General features: G+C 43.7%; 3 protein-coding genes across 4 annotated transcripts; 1 reads left to right on the plus strand and 2 right to left on the minus strand.

The window, feature by feature from the left end:
* On the minus strand, positions 1 to 3,327 carry LOC101782012 (protein LTV1 homolog). 2 transcript variants are annotated; one of them, XM_004984203.3, is made up of 5 exons: positions 2,856 to 3,326; positions 2,416 to 2,781; positions 1,245 to 1,847; positions 548 to 675; positions 1 to 302 (listed from the first exon to the last, which is right to left on the minus strand). In XM_004984203.3, the coding sequence occupies exons 1-5, from the start codon at positions 3,237 to 3,239 to the stop codon at positions 299 to 301; spliced, it is 1,485 nt and encodes a 494-aa protein (XP_004984260.1). In that variant the 5' UTR covers positions 3,240 to 3,326; the 3' UTR covers positions 1 to 298. The 2 variants fall into 2 exon arrangements, with proteins under 2 accessions (XP_004984260.1, XP_012704193.1); XM_012848739.2 differs by lacking the exon at positions 1 to 302 and having other exon boundaries at positions 544 to 675; positions 2,856 to 3,327.
* A 1,317-nt stretch (positions 3,328 to 4,644) lies between these two features.
* On the plus strand, positions 4,645 to 6,758 carry LOC101767607 (heavy metal-associated isoprenylated plant protein 43). Its single transcript, XM_022823146.1, has 2 exons — positions 4,645 to 5,155; positions 5,300 to 6,758. Exons 1-2 carry the CDS (start codon positions 5,131 to 5,133, stop codon positions 5,623 to 5,625), a joined length of 351 nt encoding a protein of 116 aa, XP_022678881.1. The 5' UTR covers positions 4,645 to 5,130; the 3' UTR covers positions 5,626 to 6,758.
* Positions 6,759 to 7,182: 424 nt separating this feature from the next.
* On the minus strand, positions 7,183 to 13,900 carry LOC101782422 (protein phosphatase 2C 32). The gene is made up of 4 exons (XM_004984204.2): positions 10,765 to 13,900; positions 9,127 to 9,240; positions 8,249 to 8,513; positions 7,183 to 7,585 (listed from the first exon to the last, which is right to left on the minus strand). The coding sequence occupies exons 1-4, from the start codon at positions 13,162 to 13,164 to the stop codon at positions 7,470 to 7,472; spliced, it is 2,895 nt and encodes a 964-aa protein (XP_004984261.1). The 5' UTR covers positions 13,165 to 13,900; the 3' UTR covers positions 7,183 to 7,469.
* Positions 13,901 to 20,133: the final 6,233 nt, after the last annotated feature.

Below are 20,133 nucleotides of genomic sequence, written 5' to 3' on the forward strand. Positions count from 1 at the left end.
TTTTGCATAAGCTCACAAAACTATTCTTCTCATTCAATTAACTTCATAGTAGTACTACTACAATGCCTCTTGTTTTGCATAACAAGTACCGTGTTTCAGAAGATGGAAAGCTTTATAATGCAACAGATTATACAAATCAAAGGCACGAACTATGCACCGGTTATCTTGTCAACAAAAACCACAAGCATGGCACAAGATGACCTGGTATAATGAATCTTTTGTAGCTTGCTTTCTTTCTTCTGATGATCTTTGGGATTTCAGGAATGACTTCATCAGGAAATGTGCCACAGATCGACCATCACCTGTTACAGTCATTTAAAAATCCGTAAATAGGTATATCAACTTAATTTCACATGTTAATCTAAATCAGTCCAAGGTGATTTCAACGTTTCACCAAGCTAAAGTTTGTGCTCTATAGATATCCCAAAACTTATAGTAGAATAAAAAAATCTAAATCCACATCAATCTGGACACAAGATGACAACATAACCATCAGATATCTATTCAGTTCACATGATTCAAAATGAGAATCGAAATGATGACTTACATTAGCCGTATGGATGACGGTCCTGTGACAGCAGCAACTTTCTGAGCCTTCTGTGTTTCCGATTTATACAAGCCTTTGAGCTCCTTCTTTGCGATCCGTGCTTCTCTCTTCTCTTCTTTCACTGCTGCCTAAAGGTAGAGTAGGCCAGAAGCCAAGAATGTAAGGACTATGGAAAAAATATATTTCAGCAGCTTTTTTCTTAGAAAAAGATATAATTGATCTATACTGTCATGTAGATTTTACAGATCACTTGACAAAGGGAAGCATTGCATGATGACTAAATCAACTAGGCCACATTGTAGATAAAATGCAGTACAAATAACCTAACTGTCATTTTGGTACACATGCAGTTTAATTTTTTAAACACCATCGATACTTCAAGACTACTGATATATTAGACATTTTCTCCTTACCAATGGCATTGATAACTGATATGCAATTATGCAATTGTTTTACCACAGTTGACATTACTATAACCTATTAATCACAAGTCAATGCATATCTGTGAAGCGACTACAAAATAAAACTAGTTCACAGGCACAACATGGCATATGATTGGACAGCTAAAGCCTGGTGAAGAAGAAAGTGAAACAATATTAACATGCTTATCTTTACTTTTCATTTTCCATTAGCTAATCAAACATAATATATAGTCATAACTCCATCAAAAACCTAAAACCAAAGTAGTCCTTTATACCTTTCTTGCTTTCTTTTCCTCCTTCGTTTCCTTCTCGGATCCTTTTTTAAATTTATCAGCAACTGAGACTTCTGCAGGCTTTACTTTCTTCTCCTTTTCGCCGCCTCTTTTCCTTTGTGGTAGATATTCTACTGGCAGTTTCTCTTTCCCATGAAGCTTGATGATATCATTTGTTGTAGCAGTTTCTCCAGGGAAAACTCTAGGGAGCCGCCTTTTAGGGATTCCTGGAGTTTTAATTTTTCCAGGATGGTTATCAAGGTTAGAGAATGTGGAAACAATGGTCTCACAGTCCCAAAGTTCAGATTCATCACTGCTTTCTGAAACAAGTACAACCTCCTCTTCTTCTGCGGTTTCATTTAAATACTTTTCAGCATACTCGGCACATTTTTTTATCACATGAGCAGATTCATCCACCTCATCTGCTGTGCTCGAGTCCAGTTTTCTACGAACGAAATCTGCTGGTGTTCTGTATTCTTCATCAACACATACGTTCTGGCTGTGGAACAATTTGAGTTCATCTATAACCTCACTTGGCAGTTCATACTCCCCATCTTTAACATCTTTGTCATCATCATCACTGTCTCCATATTCTTCCAAAGCAAGCTGAAAATTCATTACGAGAAGTAGAAGTTATAGCATAGCATTTGTAACAAAAGTTAAAAAAGCTTTGCACAGTGGATTATACTATAAATGTCATAAACAGCAGTAGTTGATGAGGCATCATGTATGTTAACTTAGATTAGTATCATTTCATGTTTCACTTGCAGCAGCCATGTTCTCCTTCTAGTGTGGACAATATCTATGAAATGCTCAAATAAACTGAACAAAGATGTAAGTAACAAGTTACACAGGTTCTGCAGGTATCTTCTAGCACAATACAAAGGGTAAATAGTTTAGTTATATCTTATTAACAATTAGGCATGGTATTGCATAACAAAACAACACTGATTCTTCCATAAAAGCAGGGGTGCAATTGCAACAACAAAAAATGCTTCGCATTAACATAATAAAGCTGTGTGGTGTGTGAAATTTCATTTTGTTCTGTGTAATAAAGGTAGGAATTGGATAACTTAATTATTATGTGCATATTCTCTCCCACAGCCTCCCGAATACTTTTTTTTCCAATGTTAACAGAACGAATGTAAAACTTTATCAAGTCAAGTAAGCTCACCAGATCAAATTGTTCATCCAGCAATCGTCTCACTCTTGGCTTTGGATCATCCTCTTCAAAATCGAACTCCTCGTCCACATCACTGAACACACCATTCTCATATTCCACCTCTTCATCTTCTTCTTCCTCCTCCAACTCCTCTCCCTCAGCACGGTTAGCCACGATGACAAAATCCTCCTCCAGCCCCTCATCCTCCGACCCAGCATGCGACATATCGCTCTCATCAAGCAACCTCGCAACATCAGGGTCGACGGCCTTCTCGATCCGCCTCACCGGCGCCGTCTTAGCTGCCACCTTGCACATCGTCCTCCCCTCGTCCAATTCACCTTCACTGGGACCAACCCGTACCCTGCTTGCATCATACGCCTGCACACAGAGACAAACATTAGGCACTCCAATAGCAGAAAGCGCGGGCCAGGCTTTAGAGGGAAGAAAGCGACCTTGACATCGAGCGGGAGGGGCTCGGGGCGGGCGGTGGAGCTGGGTACGAAGGACGAAGCGGCGGCGGCGGAGGGGCGGAGCTCGCGGAGGTGGGAGAGGTAGTTGTAGCCGTCGTCGGGGAGGCCGAGCTCGAGGATCTCCCGGCGGACGTGCTCCGGGAGGGGCCCGGAGGCGGAGGAGTGGAGGTGGCCGGCGTCGGCGGTGGGGTCGGACAGGGAGGGGTCGAAGGGGTCCTCGTCGGCGAAGCCGGGGACGGTGTAGTCGTTGTTGTCGACGCGGACGAAGACGCGGTCGTTGGGGTCGGCGGCGCCGGCGCGCGGGAAGAGGCGGAACGTCGCGAAGTTGCGGGGCTTGCGCCCGCCTCCTCCTCCTCTTCCACCCATGGCGTCTGCGGCGGTGGTGGCGGCGGCGGCGGCGGAGGGGGATGGGCTAGGGTTTTGGGATTTGGAGAGCGGCGTGGACTGTGGACGAGAGGGGAACAAGAGAATTTTGCTGTGGGTTTATAAACGAGAGAAAACTTTGGTGAATCTGGACTGTCCACATTGACACGGACGGCTAGGATTGCAGAAAGTGGGGAGGCTCCTATGGTTATGACTAATGAGTTTATTAAAGCAACTCCAAAATCTCCCTTAAATTACCCTAATACCTTAAGTAATTTAATACCTTAATTAAGGAAAAAAAATTCAGCCTCCAACAGCTCCCCAAGAATCATCGCAAAGTTTCGCAAACTCATATCCCGCGTACCTCGCTCCGCATATTTCTGCGGATCACTCTCCTCCCCAATCACCCCCCGAGCTGCTCCTTCGCACGCGAATGCCTCCACCCCGCCTGCGAGCACTGCTGCCCGGGCTGCAGCAAGCGCTACGCCATCCAGACCGACCTCAAGGGGCATGCCAAGACCTACAGCACCTGCGAGTACCGCTGCGACTGTGGCATGTTGTGATTGCTTGCTCGCTCGCTCGCCGCTTGCTTGCTTCTTCTTTCTCGTGGCCTGAGCTGTTGCGGCCTCGCGTGGTGATCGAAGCGGGCGTGAGGTGTCGCTATGGCCTCGCATGGGGGGCGGAGTAGTCGCCGCCGCGCGTGGTGATGGGTCCAAGCTGCTGCTGTCTCGTGTGGTGGGCGGAGCCCCACTGTTGATGCCGCACATGGTGGCCTGGTGGTGTGTGTAGGGCTGCACAGGAGCCACCGCCACCGCTCGTCTCGGTTCGTGCGCGTGGAATCGTGGGCAAGATGAGGAGGAGCTGCGGTTGAGGATACGAATGGATGGACTGTTTTTTATTTTTCTATTAATCGTGGGGTCCACGCATGCTGATGTGGTTTGTATTGGGGAGTTTATTATTGGAATCTGCTGTGGGCTGATATGATTTTGGGGAATAGTAGATAATTTTGGGGAAGGAGTTTTTGGAGACCATTGAAGTTGCTCTTGTTACCGGCAATTTCGTTTTGCAAGCGCCTGCCTATACTTTTTTTTTTACCAAATTCCCTCCCTAATCTTTTTTCTCTACAAATGATTATACTTGTGTATAGTTGTGTTCTTTTTTCTTTTCTTCTCTTTCTCCGGAAATGTTCTGTCACCACGAGAACAGAATTATTGTTTGCCCTGGAATTCATGTGTCCAAGCAAGCTGTGGAATGCTTGCCCAGGCAAGTTCTTGGGGGAAAAAAAGCGTGCTGTGAAAGAACAATCAAAATGCCATGATGATGGACACCCTTGAGAGAAGCATTACCTGTCCAAAACGACAGCAATGCATGTTTTTCTAATATGTGATTTGTAAACGTGCAATACGAAATTAAATAAGGAATGTTCATTTGATTTCTTCTAGCCATCCAATCAAGCTGCAGAATGCGCCTCCTGGCTCCTGCGGAGTTCGTCGTTGACCTTTGCGCAATCAAATCATGCCTGCAACTAGAGACGAGAGGATCATATCGGAGGGAAACCATTTCGCATCCGCCATGTCTGACTAGCTCCTAATAACGCGCCATTGCGGAGCCCGACTTTTATTAAACAAGAACTGTTAAGCCTCCGTCTTTCTCTTCTTCCTCCGTCGTCGTTGGCGTACGTGCTCGACCGATATTCCTCCTCAATTCGCCATGCCCGACTCCAAGGTTTGTATTATTGTCATCTAAATCCTCGGCCGATGTTCTCCACCAATCCATTGCATCAAACTAATCGTCACTAGAAAGCTCTCTCGAATGATCCATGTGGCTCCTCTGATCGCAGAAGATTGTGCTCAAGGTGGACATCGTCGGCGACGAGTGCAAGGCCACCCGCGCCATGAACACCGTCGCCAAGTTCTGCGGTATGTGTGTATCATGTTCATATACCATTTATACACATGAATTCGCGTGCAATTAGTTGCAATGCACAACCAGTGCTGCATTGGCTGCGTCGTATGTATACTCGTATAGTCTGAATGTCTGATGATGTGGGCCGGCGGCGGCAGGGGTGAAGTCGATGGCGGTGGACGGCGACAAGGGGACGCTGACGGTGGTGGGGGCGGTGGACGTGGTGCGCGTGGCCAAGGCGCTGCGCAAGGCCGGCTTCGAGGCGCACGTCCTCAGCGTCGGTCCGGAGGAGGAGAAGAAGCCCGACAGCAATCCGGCCAAGAAGCCCGACGAGGCCGCCAAGCTGCCGCCGCCGCCGACGTGCTGCGCAGGCTGCAGCGCCTGCTGCCCACCAGCACCAGCTCCGGTCCCGGTGGCTCCCTTCCCAGGCGCCGTCGTGTGCTACGACGAGCGGCCCGCCGGCAACGGATGCGCCATCCTCTGACGTGCTCATCGGAAGCTTCTTATCTGACTTGCAATCGTGCATTTTTGGTAGTTCCATTCCATCTTCAAATATCAAATGGCAATGGGAATCAGTGTATAATCGTATATGCTTTGGAGACATACACACGGGTTAAGGCTTTTTTCCTTTTCTTCTCGCAATGGAAGGCCGACAGAAGGTTTCATCACCGGTCCACGCTGAGTTCATCTATTCAGCTTATGAACCAACGGATTTGTGTGAGCCGTGACAACAACATCCGTCCGTCTAGGGGTGTGAATTCGTTGAAGAAATGATGATGATTGGTCGACGAGTTTAGTTCCGTATACAAGTTGTCCAACCAATACCGTCGCAAATAGATTAATCGGATCGCCTAATTTGTCAACAACGAATATTTGAGTCCATTAACAAATGCACCACGACAAGCGACCAATCAGGCTGCGTGATCGCCAAGAAGAAACTAGTGACGCCAACTCTGAACTGCCTATGCTGATCTCATTTTCAGTTCAGGTACCAAGAGCTGTTATCTTATTTGGTTCCGGAATCCATCATCCTTGATGCGTAGTATAAAACTGGAAGCATGAACATCACATGTATCGGTTCACAATAGAATTCTGCTGGATTTACTGGTTCTTATGGTTTCACCGTTTTTGTTCTGCTAAATATAGGGCATGATGAACAAACTGATTCTCCCTAGTGAGTGATTCTATGTGCTCATGAATGGAATGGGCATCCTGAAAAATCTACACGATCTGTGTTTTTTTCAAACAAAAACTAGATACTCCTACAATACAACCCCAATTCCCCAACAAAGGTACCTCCCAGAAACTTCAACCTCGAATGTGAACCTGCAGCATATCTGGAGCATATTTCCATGGAGAATCCGGCAGCGAAATACTCCTGAGAAAAATGGCCGGAGGAAGTTCGGCCACACCCACAGCATATATTCCATATTCGGGACAATACCGTCACTATCTCACAGTTGAGGTTGATACCTGATTCCCGTTCCCAACTCCCCATGAGATGGTATCACCACCAGATTCCTCAGAAACCTTTAGCTCCTGTTCAACCTTCTGATTGTAATAACCACTACCATGCCACAACGGCCACCCACCAACAGCTCCTCAAAAAGGAGGATAAACATAAAAGGCAAGGTGATCAGGATATGATCAGCTGAACAAACTTGAGTCGTGAGGCGACAAACTGCCAACAAGTCTGTCAACTGCTCATAGTGCCCTGGGCACATTTTCTATGCTTCACTCAGCATCGAAAAGGATCTAACCTTACCAAGCACAAACAAGCCTAGTTACAGATCTAATAGGCAAAGTAAGACAACAGACACCGCACAAGTGACCGACACTCTGCTCTTCGATACAACCTCCAAACCCTATGCCCCCAAAATAATCTATTACAAAACATACTGCTTTGTAAAGCCTACCAGTTTCAGATATAGTGCATATTTGCTTCACATCGATCCGCAAACCCATCACCTGTATCCCATCTTAGAAAAGAATGGTCCTTCTTAGCAAAGGACCAAAAAAATAACAAACACAAAAATAATAAAACCTACAACACAAAAGCAAACGTTCAAAGGAGACTGGAGATGGAATCTGCCCCCAAAGAACCTTTTTTTTTTCCTAATAACAAAAGAGAAAACCTGTATACGTCAATTCGGACTGGCCAAGCATGCACAGCACGAATCGTTGAAGACAGAAAAGGCACATGGATTGCCAGACTAAAATTTGAACATAGTTGAAAAATAAAGACAGCAAGCATTGGCGCCTTTCCTAATTGATAATTTACTACGCTAAGTGAGACTGCAAGGAACAGACCAGGTCATGTTTCAACAGTCATCCAGAAGATCGCCATATTCTTCCTTCAAGTGAGATTACCATAACAGAAACATCATCATGGTATTTCCGACGATCACCCTGGGGAATATCCAGTAACTCATGAAAATCCATCCCTGCATGTGTTATTCAACACCCAAAAAAAGCTTAGTTGCCAGAAGTTCTCCACAAACACATTTTTTTGTTTGCAATTAATAATCCAAGATTTAAAAATTCTCCCATAATTTTCTACATGTCAAATCCTAGACACAATAGATATCCTATATTCAAGCCAAGGGAAAAAAGTGACAGGCCTTAGAAATAACTAAGACAGCATTTAGATCAGAAACTCCGGAAGATTTTTTCTTAAAACCCAGATGTGAACAATAGAGTAGGAAAAAAGAGGTAAATTGGACTGTGATTAGATCAGGTGGCTGCATCCAAAATTCACCACTCCGAAACATTCTGTAAAGCCTCTAATGCCCTTAATATATTAACAGGCCCCTGGAACAGCACATTTTATTTACTATTTAGAGAGACTACTGTGAGTGCCAAACACTTTCTCATGAATTATATCCAGGAAATCAACAAGACATTCACAAAGCATAAGGAAAACTTTACCATGCTAACATCGAGATGAGAGTAAACTGTTAACATATATAATATTTGATGGCTAGATAAAAATAGAATATATAATTCATTAGCACAGTTCAATAGTTCATTAATCTTGAACCATAAACCCTAGTAGTGTCATCTGAACTAAATTGGTACAGGTTAAAATGTATGAAGGAAGAACTGACCATTCTTTTTGGCTGCACGACATAGAAGTTCAGCTACAAGGTATTGCGCAGGGTCTCCCTCTGGTACATTTTCCATGAACCACGAAACATGCGAAACTACCTCATCATTGCTGAAATATTGATACAATCCATCTGATGACAGTACAAGAAACCGATCATTTGTGCAGAGACGATGGTGAAGTACAGCAGGGTTGCAGCTGATATACGGTGATGTGCCAACATAGTCGACGCGGAACATTTGAAGCAGTGCCTCGTTATATTTTGGCTGCAATATGCAAAAAAGACAACCATTTAAACAATAGAAGATTCTGTTGCAACAGAACAAACTTAGGTTGCCACCTGAAAGTAATGAGATTATCATATATCTATGAGATTTTCATTTGGAGTTTAGTTAATAAAAGTTAAAAAGAATCACTACGACCATTATTTACATATAAGATGTGTTCATCTTGAATTATTTAACCTGCAGACCTAGCCTTTTTGCTGTTTTCAGGTTATCAAGGCAATGATGGAAGGTCCACCACCTTGAAAGTAAAAACTTAGGGACTACAGGTGCACATGTGCTACCATCATATGAACCAGTATGTAGCAGTTTCAATGCATAACGAAATCGAGCCTTTAGCTCACTCTTTTCCTTGTGGTTCTAGTACAAGAACCAAGGAAATGAAGCCATTTACTGTTTCAATTAGATCAAACTACGAACAAATACATACCCATTTCCTGTCATTTATTGTAACAAGCACAGAAACGATTCATATGATGTGGTTCGGGCATAACATCACACCTTATAAGAAAAAGTGAAAGACTATTGACATGGTTGTTTGATATAGCGAGGTTATATAAACTATCAACCATAGGCATAAGTTCTATGAAGTTACCTTCTTTAGAAAGCCGGCACCAAATGCTCTAGTAACCTTCAATTGCCCCTTCACTCTATCATTAAAGATAGCTTGAGGATCATCAGGATGTTCTGCCTTAATCCGCAAGACTTCCTGAAAAGCGTCATCACAAAATAAACTGAGACTGGTTAAACAAATTGTAATCAGTAGTCACTAGTGTAATAAAGTTCAAGGTGGAATGTTAACCAGATTAGCAATGCAATTTGAAATGGCATGTTAAATTAGCAAGAAATGCTAAACACGACTGGATGAAACGCTGAAGGATTTGTTCTTAGAAAGAATGAAGAAAAATATTGGGGAAAAAATAGTCATATATTCTACTAATACCTAGCCACAAAAACAAAGCTGACTTCATTTAAAGGCATTTCAAGTAGATAAAATATGCTTGATACAGCACCAATAAGACACCCTTCCAACTAAATACTGCAGATGTAAAACACAGGATTCAAAGTACATCAAAATGCACCAATAAATCTAACAATCAGGCAATATCAGGTCGCATATCAAACTGGTGAACAATAAGTTCTCTAGATGCTAAAATAATAATGATGTGGAACCTGGCAGCTAAAGAAAAAACTAATACTTGGGGCCCATTTCTCTGCGGCAATGTCCAGTTCAGAAAAAAAAATGAATTTGGAAGGTATGCAAACGATTGCCTGCGGTACTAAATGATAGTTAACACTACACCTGCGGTCTGCAAGCTTACAAGGAAATAAACTAGTTTGTGGTATGTAGACCTCTTGTGAAGGATCTACTCAACAACTGTGTAACTAGCAAGGTATACTGATGTTCAACGATGTAATTTAGTTCTATCTGATAGAAATTTGGTATATAGGACAGATGGAAATATTGTAATCACATTATTTTTTGTTTTTAAGGAACCTATTTGGCAATGTCAGCATAGCTAAATTAGTGAGTAATCTCAATCAATCAGCTTGTGACAACTCGAAGGACTCAACAACTATGAATAACTCGGAAAGTCAGACTCTACCTGGATGCAGTTCAGGAGATACGCACACAGTGATTTGCATGTATTTACACACACAAGTTTTGAGCAAGAAGCCAAGTCTAGAATCAATCCATTTTTAACATATGATGATGATAGGCCAAACCAGTAGTTGAAACAGTTCAAGGTAGATGGTGAGTTTGGATCTTGTTAACCAACTGAAAGAATAGTATCTAGAAACCACAAAAGCATATATAAGAGCATGAGCATCATCATGTTATTTTCTAAATAACTTTTCCAATTGCTAATTTTTAACTGAAAAACTTAGAAATACCTTTCAAAACCAATAATATCATGATTTTGCAGAATCAAGTTAAATCTTTGGATTTTGAAGAGGTGTAAGACTATCAAATGCCCTGCCACAGTCATCTCATCAGGAGACTACATATTGTAGCATCATTGTTATACAGACTGTATAAAGTAAACTGCACGACTAGAAGTATACTAGTATTCATCTTGCCACATCCTTAAGGGAATACAGAAAGATGATAAAAAGAACTGCTAAAATGTGCATTATTGATACATGAAGAACTCAAAGATCAAATCTGAATAGGACAGCAGGTGCCAATAAGGAGTGAAAACAAGGAAAATTTATTTGACAGAGTTGTTACCTCCTCAATACTTGTGCTATGGTCAGTTGACAATTGCACTGCTCTCATTTTCAATCTGCATATTGAGAGTTCCTTAGCTTTTGTATTGCTACTTAGGTGGCTGTTAGGATTATGCATAGGGGACTCTTCTGATATCCTATCAAGCTCGACACGAACCAGCGACTCCCTTGACCTGTTTCGATGTCGTAAATCTCCTTTTAAGAAACTTGAGCAGTTATACTGATCATTGTCCTGTGCCAAGATAACTCGGCTATCCCCAAGATTCATGACATACACATCCTGGTCCTTCATCAACATTACAAGGACACATGAGCCCATCAATGCAAGCTCCGGATGTCGATCAAGCTCCCTTTCCACTATTTCCATGTATGCTTCCTCGGTTGTTTCAAGTGCCCGTGACATTGCCCTCAATACAGCATCATGCTCCACTGGTCCTGACTTGCATCTCCTTATGACTTCCGAAGGTTGAATAATGCTTTCCTCAACATGAGGTTGATCTCTGTGCCAATCATAGTTCCATGGGAAAAACTTCTTCTGCAACAACTTTTGCTTTTTGTACATCTTCCTCAACTTTGATCCAAATAAAAATCTTCTTGTAGTTTGCTTGTGCCCTGATGAAGATGTCGAAATTGAACACCCACTACACTCTTTGGGATCAATGCCAAGTACACTATCAGCATGCCTTGAACTTCCAAGATCCTCAGAATCCTCATAGCATTCTCCTGTTGCTGCCAATGAACACCTGGAGATCTCTGCTGCATTTCTGGAGCTTCCTTCTGTAGTGCCTGCCAGCGTATTATGCAAGTTCTGGGTTTTCCTTCCCTCTGGTGATGCCTTAGACACACTTCTGTTATGATCTTCCAACAATTCCATCTCAAGTAGCTCAAAAAGACGCTTGCTCTTTCTGTTTTCTTTCAAGAATCTGCCATGTTGATCACAGTAGGCACTATTCTCTGCCATACAGCTACAGCTAATGTTTAAATCTGTACTTGAGAGACCTCTGTTTGAGTTGTGAGACTCTCTACTTTGGAGATCATTTCCCAGATCAGCTTCAGCCGTTTCCTCAACTATCTCATCAGCGCCCAACTCCTGACTGCTTGAAACTTGTGTAGCCAAATCTTTCTGTTCACTACTGGTACAATTTGGCTGAACTTGCAAGGCACTGTCATCACAATCCTTTTCTGCTGACACATTACGTTTTTCAACATTACCAAGTTGTTCTTGTTTCCCACTGTCAATCTGGAACTGACTGCCATCACCATGAGGAGCGTCCATAGAAGTAGCGACTGGTTCACCCTCTTCATGAGTAGATACATGATCGCTCCTTTCAGAGCTTTCTTCATAAACCCAGAGCAGTCCTTCCAGTTCTTTATCAATGGCCTTGTATAGGTTGCTCATCAGAAAGTCAGGTGCATCAGGGCCACTGAAACCATCATAAATTCCAATGAAAAGCCATCCTTGCTCTTCGGACAGAACAACATGAACCCTATCTTCCCCTGCCTTTCCATGAGCCCACTGCAGGTTCCTTGTCACATTATACTCAGGTTCCGGTAGCCCAGCTTCCAACCCATTCTGTGAGCCTTCTGATCTGGACTTTGCATCCCTTGCCCAGGGCAGCTGAGCCATGGAATGCAACAGAAACTTGTGAACCCAGCCTGGATTTTGCGAGTTCCTGCTAAATGTTCTCGACAATGCGGTTTTCATGGGTCTGCTAATCCTATGTACAAGATGTCCTAGGCCAGCTTTCCTCCGACCATACGAAAGAGGTGCTGAGAAGTTGCTTCTGTTGCCACCATCGATAGGGCCTGACATGAAGACCCCCTTGTCCAATGGCCCCGACATGAACCCGGCAGTGCCTTTGTCCAGCGGCCCAGACGCAAATCCTCTCTCCAGCGGCCCCGACAAGAAGGTATTGAGCGGCCCTGACCCTCGCGGCACTGGCTGCAAGGGCACGGCGGCGAAGGAGGCTGTGCTCTCAAACGCGGCAGCGGGCTCCTGCACCTCGCCTGCAAGGGAGACGCTGAGGTTGCCCGTCCTGGCAGAGGACGCATTAGCGCTGACCGAGGCCCCCGATATGGTCCGGAAGGTGGTCTCGCCGAAGCTCCTGCTGGGCCGCTGCAGCCCGGCAGCCGCCGCCGCGGCGGCGGCAGCAGCCAGGTCCTCGGCGGCCTCCTGGCGGAAGGAGCCGCTGCGGGTCTCCGAGTCCATGACGCTGGAGTCGAGCGTGTATCGCTCGGAGTTGGAGGGCGTGATGGCGGGGGAGTCTGCGGCCGCGCCCGGGCGGACGTAGCAGAAGGAGTGTCCGAGCCCTTCGTCGAGCGGCTCGAGGAAGTCGAGGTCGACGCCGGCCTTGTCGGCCGGCGCGAAGCAGCCGACGACCCGGGACGTGCTGTTGCCCATGGCCGGCCGGCGCGCGGCTGCTGCTGCGGTCGCCGCGGCTCAGCACCCCGCAGGGAGAGCGCGCTCCAATGCCCGTCGCCGAGGGCCCCGGGCGCCCGGCAGCATGAGCAGGCAGACGCCGCCGCACGGCGAGACGCGGTCCCCCACCCGGTGCCCCAATCCCCGGGCCAGCCGCCCTCGCATCTTAGGCCGCCGCCCCCCGCCTGCTCGAGGAAATGCCCCGGCGCAGCAGCCCCATGCCACGACCCGCCGCCGCCGCAGCACCGCCCCCCAAACTCCCCAACAAACCGATCAGGAATCGAGATTGAGGTCAGGAAACCAACAGCACCTCTCGCCTCCGTATCAGGCCGGGCTTCCCGGCGGATCCCGAATCTGGCCGCCGGCGACCGGGGAACCCGAGCCGCCCCCGCGAGGCGGGATCGAGGAAATGGGGGGATCTACGCGGGCGAGCCGGGATGCTGCCTTCGGGGGGGGAGCCGCCGCGGAGAGGACTCGCCTCCGGGTCGGGGGGTTTTGGTGCGATTTCAAATGGGCTGGGAGGGTTGGGGTGGGAGGAACGAACAGGGGGGGACGGAGGAAAAAGGTGGAGTTGGGAATGGAATTGTTGGAAGCTGCTGCTGTGTCTTGTGAGGGAGGGGCCGAGGGGGGAGAAGTGGAGTGAGCCACCTTGTTGTTTGTAGTGGAGTGGAGACGAGGGGGAGTTGGTGCTCTGCTCTCTCTTGCGCAGTTGCTTTGCTTGCTTGCTCTTGCTCCTCCGGCACAGCCTGTAGCCTCAGGCCAAGCTAGGGGTTGCTGCAGTGCGTGTTGTTGCTTGCTCGGCTTCGCTTGGCACGCCTCTCCAGTTTTAGGCTCTTGCATCGCTTTGTTTCATCTCCTTGTTTCCATAATTGGTGTTTTGCGTCCAGTTTTTCTCTTTCTTCCTTTGCAAGTTTTCCTACCTCCTCGAGTTGGATTTTTTTTGTTTTCATGCTCAATTTGTCCTAGCTAGTTTCCCTTTTTATGTCTTGTTTATGTGAGAGAAATTTACAAAATCATGCACTAGCAATATTTGTCGATAACTTCACGGTTAATAACTTGGATTTATGCACAAACATCACTATGTGTTAATATAGTCTTTTTTTATGATTTTCTTTTGGAGTCGAGAGAGAGGTGCTTGGAGTGCTTGTTTGCAAACTGAGGCTAGGTCTCATTATCTTTCCTTTTGTTTTCCCCTATGGCTCTTTATTTTATCTATTATTTTTGCTACAACCAGTTTTTTTTCTAGGATGAGTTGGTGTCTGTGGCCTATTGTTTTCTTGCATCATTGGATTTGGTGGTGCTGTCTGTGAGAGTCAAAGCAAAGAAAAGAGTAGGCTGGAAGCCGGATGACCGAACCGGGGACCCCTGGTCCTCATCGTCATGATCATCGCCACAACATGGATGGACAGGTGGAAAGGGTGGACTTCTGAGGTCTTGCTTACATTCGGAAAACATTCCTAAAAAGGCATGCCACTTGCAAATCGTGTCTGCGAGTCAAGCCTTTGATATAAAAATCTTCTAAAATTTCATGAACCTAGCCGCATTGCCTCCCACTTGTGCAAGTGTGCGTATGGATCTTCTTACAACCTGTAAGGCTAATCCCAGTGGGAGTTTCATAGAGGTTTCATGCACATTAAATACGGTGACACATCAGCATATGTGATGATATGGCATGGTAGTTATGAAGTGTGAGAGGGAAGGAGTTTCATCAGGATGAAACTGTGTATACATTGTTTCCAAGACTATGAAACCTATTGAAACTTGCATTGGGGGCTATAGAGTTTCATCTCATCTAACCATATCCAATCACATGCCTCACAATTAAATGTTATGGGCATCCTATGAAATCGTGAAATGAAACTGTGCACTGGGACTCCCTATTTCATTCATGAGAATACATCTCAAATGATGATGTGGCATCCTTGGAAACAGTGCAATGAAACCTTGCACTGGGACTAGCCTAATAAAGCCCCATAGTCATTTTTTTTCTTTTGAGTAAGGTCATCATTTTTTTCCTTCATGGTATCATCATGTTGGAATAATGTCTATGTTTCGGTCTTTTACTATGCAGAAGAAAAGATATAGGGGAAATTAGAGAGACTCCAACAGGGTACCACATTGTTGACATTGTTTTGCTTCATAGAAGTTTACAAGAAACTGAAATGTTGAAATAGCCATTTGTTCTCCATCACTCCATGTGGCCATGTGGGTTGAGGTAGGTTTGGATTACTATCCTAGCATTTTGAAACAAATTTTAGTTGTCTTGTAAATTTTGGCAAACATTTTTGGATTCACACCAGACGTGTGCCCCCCAGAAATTTGGCAACGCCAACAGAAAGTGGGTGAAACTTGGGAAACTAATAAATTGACATGGTTCTTTGGCATGACTCTGTTGCATTCAACAATGACATGTCAGCTTCTCATTTGTTGCAACATTTTTAGATGTTAACTTTCACATGTTGTAAACCACACATCTGATTTCGAATTTTGTAGTTATTTTAATTATATCTACGAAACAATAACACATGTTGACTTTGTTGGGATGCTGAAGAAATTTGCATGACATGTACAGTTACAATTTTGCAAAAGAAAAAATCATGGTTGCAGTCCACACAAATATTTCCTCCACATACAAATTGATCAGCATGGCTAAAAACCAAACATGATCATATTTCCAAAACTTGATCATACCCAAGGGGGTTTTCAGCAGTTTGATGCTCAATTTGTTCGACTTCTATGTTTTATTTATATTTAAAATGTTTATTTTTCTCTAAATTTGCTTAGATCATACTCTCTCCATTCCAAATAGTAGGTTGTTTTAGCATTGTCTTTAAGTCAAAATTTGACCAATATTATATATAGAAATGATATCAAATAATTGAACTATCAAAATATTATATTTCATTGTGTATATATAGTGAAACCAGTTTGATGTTGCATATATTTATGTATTCTTCTATAAATTTGATCAAAGCTACAAAAATTTGACTTGGGATGAAATTATGATGACTTACAGCTTAATATAATAAAATTAAGACGACTTACAATTTGGAATGTAGGGAGTGTATCTAGAAAAAACATAAACATGGCTTATACTCTACTCCTTGCATATCTTTATGTATAAATTGGGAAAATTGCACACGTCTTCTCGTTGCTGTAGACGTCATCATTGATCAACTTAGTTCTGCCCCCAAGTCAACTGAGTCACCAGACAGCTTGTTTAAACAACTACCTGATTCGAGTTCATACGGAAATCAAACAAGCTGGTCGCGATCCAGTAGTAATTAAACTAGTAATTACTAGTACGTGGAAAACGCAATAAAAAACTAGTACACGGCGAGATGCAAAAGACGAATTCCCAACACGCGCATGAGACAGTGATGGGGCGTCAAGCTCGAACATGTTCGGGTCAAAACGCAGAATCTGCTCGTCGCGAACACATGGAACATGTCTAATCCACACCCAGTGTTTGCATATACTCAGAGTATGGCTGAACAAAGAAGAACACAAAAATTTGCTGTTGGCCGGCCGGCAACATCCACGTTGGGTCCTTGCAAAAAGAAAAGAAAAGGAAAAAAAGAAAGACAAAGAATTTGCAAACCCTCACATCTAATAATCCCCACTAAATTTTTTTTCTGAATGAAGTTAAAAAAATAAGCAAAGTTAGGTTTCAATATTTCTTGAACTAGATATCAGTTTTTTTTTGTTCCAATGTTCAAAGGGAAGCACCAAAATTGTAATTAAAGTCTTAATTTCTCAATCACAATGAGTGTTACTGATAAATGTGAAACCAGTATCTGAACACGGGACTGCAATTCCATGGTCTGAAAGTCCGAAATCCAAACCCCAAAAGTCAAGGCTCAAAGTGCAGATGTCTGTGAGGCGACAGCATGCACCCAGGGTCGGATAATGGCAGCGCCCAAGATCTTGACAGGCATGCCAATCCAGGCACCTGCGTAGACGTACCACTACCGTAAAATTGAGCATTCGTCCAACGCGCCCACACGTCTTTTCGTCCGATACTAACACGCGATGTTACTACTGGTCGTCACGCACAGTGCCACCGGAACCCTTGTAGTACTGGTTTGTAGCCTCAGCCGATACTAAATAGCGTCATGTGGACCGCGTGGCTGACAGCTAGATTCCCAGGAAGCCATTTAGTACCGGCTAGTGGCTTCAGCCGGTATTAGATGGTGAGAATGCATTTAGTACCGGCTAGTAGCATCAAACGGTACTAATTGAAATCATTTAGTACCGGTTGAACCTACTAACCGGTACTAATGTCAACCATTTGCTCTATAAATGAGCTGCTTCCTTAGCTTCCTCCTCCGAGCGAGCAAATCAACCATTTGCTCGGGCTTCGTTTTTCTTCACTCGACCAGCTTCTTTACTAGACCGGTTAGCAACTTCATTCTCCCTCCTCTGGTTATAATATTCTAGGTATTTTTTGAATGAGCTAGTTTTATATTACAAACAGAGTACTTGTTGCTTTATTAGACTGAGGAGAATGGAGAATTTTTTAGAATGAGTTTTATGTTACAAATGTAGTACTTGTTGATCTTTTAGAACGAGGAGAATGGAGATTTTTTTTAGAGTGAGGTGAATGGGGAGTTTTTTAGAATGAGTTTTATGTTACAAATGGAGTACTAGCTTGCTGATCTTTTAGAATGAGAAGAATGGAGAGTTTTTTAGAGTGAGGTGAATGCGGAGTTTTTTATAATGAGTTTTATGTTACAAATGGAGTACTAGCTTGTTGATCTTTTAGAGTGAGGAGAATGGAGAGTTTTTTAGAATGAGTTTTATGTTACAAATGGAGTACTTGTTGATCTTTTAGAACGAGGAGAATTGAGAGTTTTTTAACTATCTTTCCCCTAACTAATCTAATACGAAGCTCTATGTCCATTTTTTACGTAAGACGATGCCGATGGATCGGCAATGGATGTAACACCTCCGCTCCTCCAATACCAGAGAACAGAAGAATTTCGAGTCCACAAACTCTAGTTGAACATCATAAAAGAATTTTGAAATAGTTTTCCTAATAGCTTTTGGAGCCAGATTTTCAAATAGAAGTATGGTGGCTAATAGCCGGTTCAGGTAGAGATTTGTTCACTGACACCCATCGGCTTAAAGTTGGCCTGGACAGGCATTGGGCCACCATACTTCTATTATGAAAATGTGGCAGTTGCTCCAAAAGATGTTGGGCAATTATTTCAAGATTTCTTTATGATATTTAGCTATTCAGCTAGAGTAGGTGGACTCGTAGATTTATGTTGTATCATTATTTTAGGATTGGTGTATCTTTTTATCTTTCAAATTAACGGTCGTGACGTGAATAATTCTATGTTCTAAATATCTCATTTATCTAAGACTTAATATGTATGATGAATTTTTATCTCTACTATTTCATATATATAATTTACTCTAGTTAATACTCTACATATGTCATGAGGATTAACGCCAATGATGCAGATGATAGATTTTTAAACTTTTATCTCTACTATTTCACAAATATACATGTGACAACCTTATCATAATTATTGGAACATTTTATTACAATTAAACATTTTCATATGTAATGTATTTAGTTAATATCATGATGACAACATTTTATAGTCACAATAATAATAAAATAAAAGACATTGCGCGCGCGAAAGGAAACTGCTGGAGCAATTTAGTACCGGGCAAGGGCTCTAACCGGTACTAAATGCCCCAGTTTTCTGCTCTCACCATTTTAGACCATTTAGCACCTGTTAGAAGCCTTACCCGGTACTAAATGAAGCAATTTAGTACCGGACAAAGGCTATAACCGGTACTAAATCTCCCACCTACAAATACTTCATCTTGTCCAAACACTTAGCAATTTCCAACAAGCCGCAATTATTCCTCCCTCCGTCCCCGGCTCCGTCGCCGTCACCCTCATTCCCGTCGCCGTCGCCCCATCCCCGATCGCCGCCACCCCATCCCCGGTCGCCGTCCCCATCGCCGCACCTTTCCCTACCCCACCTCCCCCACAGGTCGCCGCCACGCCTCTCCCTCCCCTGCCTCCCCCGCACGCCGCCACGCCTCCCCCGCGCGCCCTCTCCGGTTAGTTTTTCTTTTTTTATAATTTTGATTTTGATGCATTAAAATAATTTTACTACGTGTATTGGATTAAAATGGCTATGATTTTGCTTCAATTGGATACCAATTTGTATTGGATGCTAAGTAATTATTTTTTTTGATACAATTATGGTATAAAGCTATATCTCTTAGAGGACATGTAGATATTCACGGGTAGCATTGTGATAGAATTGTGGATGGCTATGAAATGATGGTCTAGATTTATTTTAATGTATATGATGTGCGTATACGATAATGTATTGTTGGTGGCAAAGTTGACTAGTTAAGAAAAATGGTGGCAAATTATCTTATCACAATTTTATTTGGACAGTTTAGGCTAAGTATGGCAAGTGGAAGTTCTTCTCGCCGTGGCGGTGGAGGCCATGGAGGTGGCCACCGTGGACACTACATTTTTGAGGAGCCATTGTTGGCTCGTTCTCCAAGAATTCACTTCCCTAATCGCGGCATTGACTTGCCAAAAGGCGATCGAAGCACAGAAGCGATTCCCAACATAATAATATTCTTTCCTTCTTGTATTTGGTTTTTTTACTACACATTACTTACATACAATGTAGCTTATTGACAATATAGATGGCTGAAAGATGTTGTCGAAGTTCTAGGTGGTACTTCTCCTCTAGTGCTATCCGAGATAGTTGGTCCACGGAATTTTAAAAGAGTAAAAATCTCTTTTCAAGTACCTGTTCGAAAAACACAGGTCAACTGGATGAGAGTACCAGGACAGCCCATCCCAATTGTTTCAATTGCTGCATGGGGTCAATTAGCATCAAATAGGGTAACTTTTGAAATGACCGTCGTGGAGGCCTGCCTACAACAGCGTAAGTATCATGGGTA

Source organism: Setaria italica, chromosome IX, assembly GCF_000263155.2.
Source record: "Setaria italica strain Yugu1 chromosome IX, Setaria_italica_v2.0, whole genome shotgun sequence".
Classification (NCBI taxonomy): Eukaryota; Viridiplantae; Streptophyta; class Magnoliopsida; order Poales; family Poaceae; genus Setaria; species Setaria italica.

What these genes read in the sequence shown, in the direction of transcription:
- LOC101782012 (XM_004984203.3), bottom strand. Translation starts at nt 3,239, where the DNA reads ATGGGTGGAAGAGGAGGAGGAGGCGGGCGCAAGCCCCGCAACTTCGCG. An exon ending in CCCTCCCGCTCGATGTCAAG is followed by an intron (nt 2,782 to 2,855) that starts GTCGCTTTCTTC and finishes CTCTGTGTGCAG; the next exon opens with GCGTATGATGCAAGCAGGGT. An exon ending in TGGATGAACAATTTGATCTG is followed by an intron (nt 1,848 to 2,415) that starts GTGAGCTTACTT and finishes ATGAATTTTCAG; the next exon opens with CTTGCTTTGGAAGAATATGG.
- LOC101782422 (XM_004984204.2), bottom strand. Translation starts at nt 13,164, where the DNA reads ATGGGCAACAGCACGTCCCGGGTCGTCGGCTGCTTCGCGCCGGCCGAC. An exon ending in ATAGCACAAGTATTGAGGAG is followed by an intron (nt 9,241 to 10,764) that starts GTAACAACTCTG and finishes GACGCTTTTCAG; the next exon opens with GAAGTCTTGCGGATTAAGGC. An exon ending in TCGTGCAGCCAAAAAGAATG is followed by an intron (nt 7,586 to 8,248) that starts GTCAGTTCTTCC and finishes TAACACATGCAG; the next exon opens with GGATGGATTTTCATGAGTTA.
- LOC101767607 (XM_022823146.1), top strand. Translation starts at nt 5,131, where the DNA reads ATGAACACCGTCGCCAAGTTCTGCG. An exon ending in CACCGTCGCCAAGTTCTGCG is followed by an intron (nt 5,156 to 5,299) that starts GTATGTGTGTAT and finishes CGGCGGCGGCAG; the next exon opens with GGGTGAAGTCGATGGCGGTG.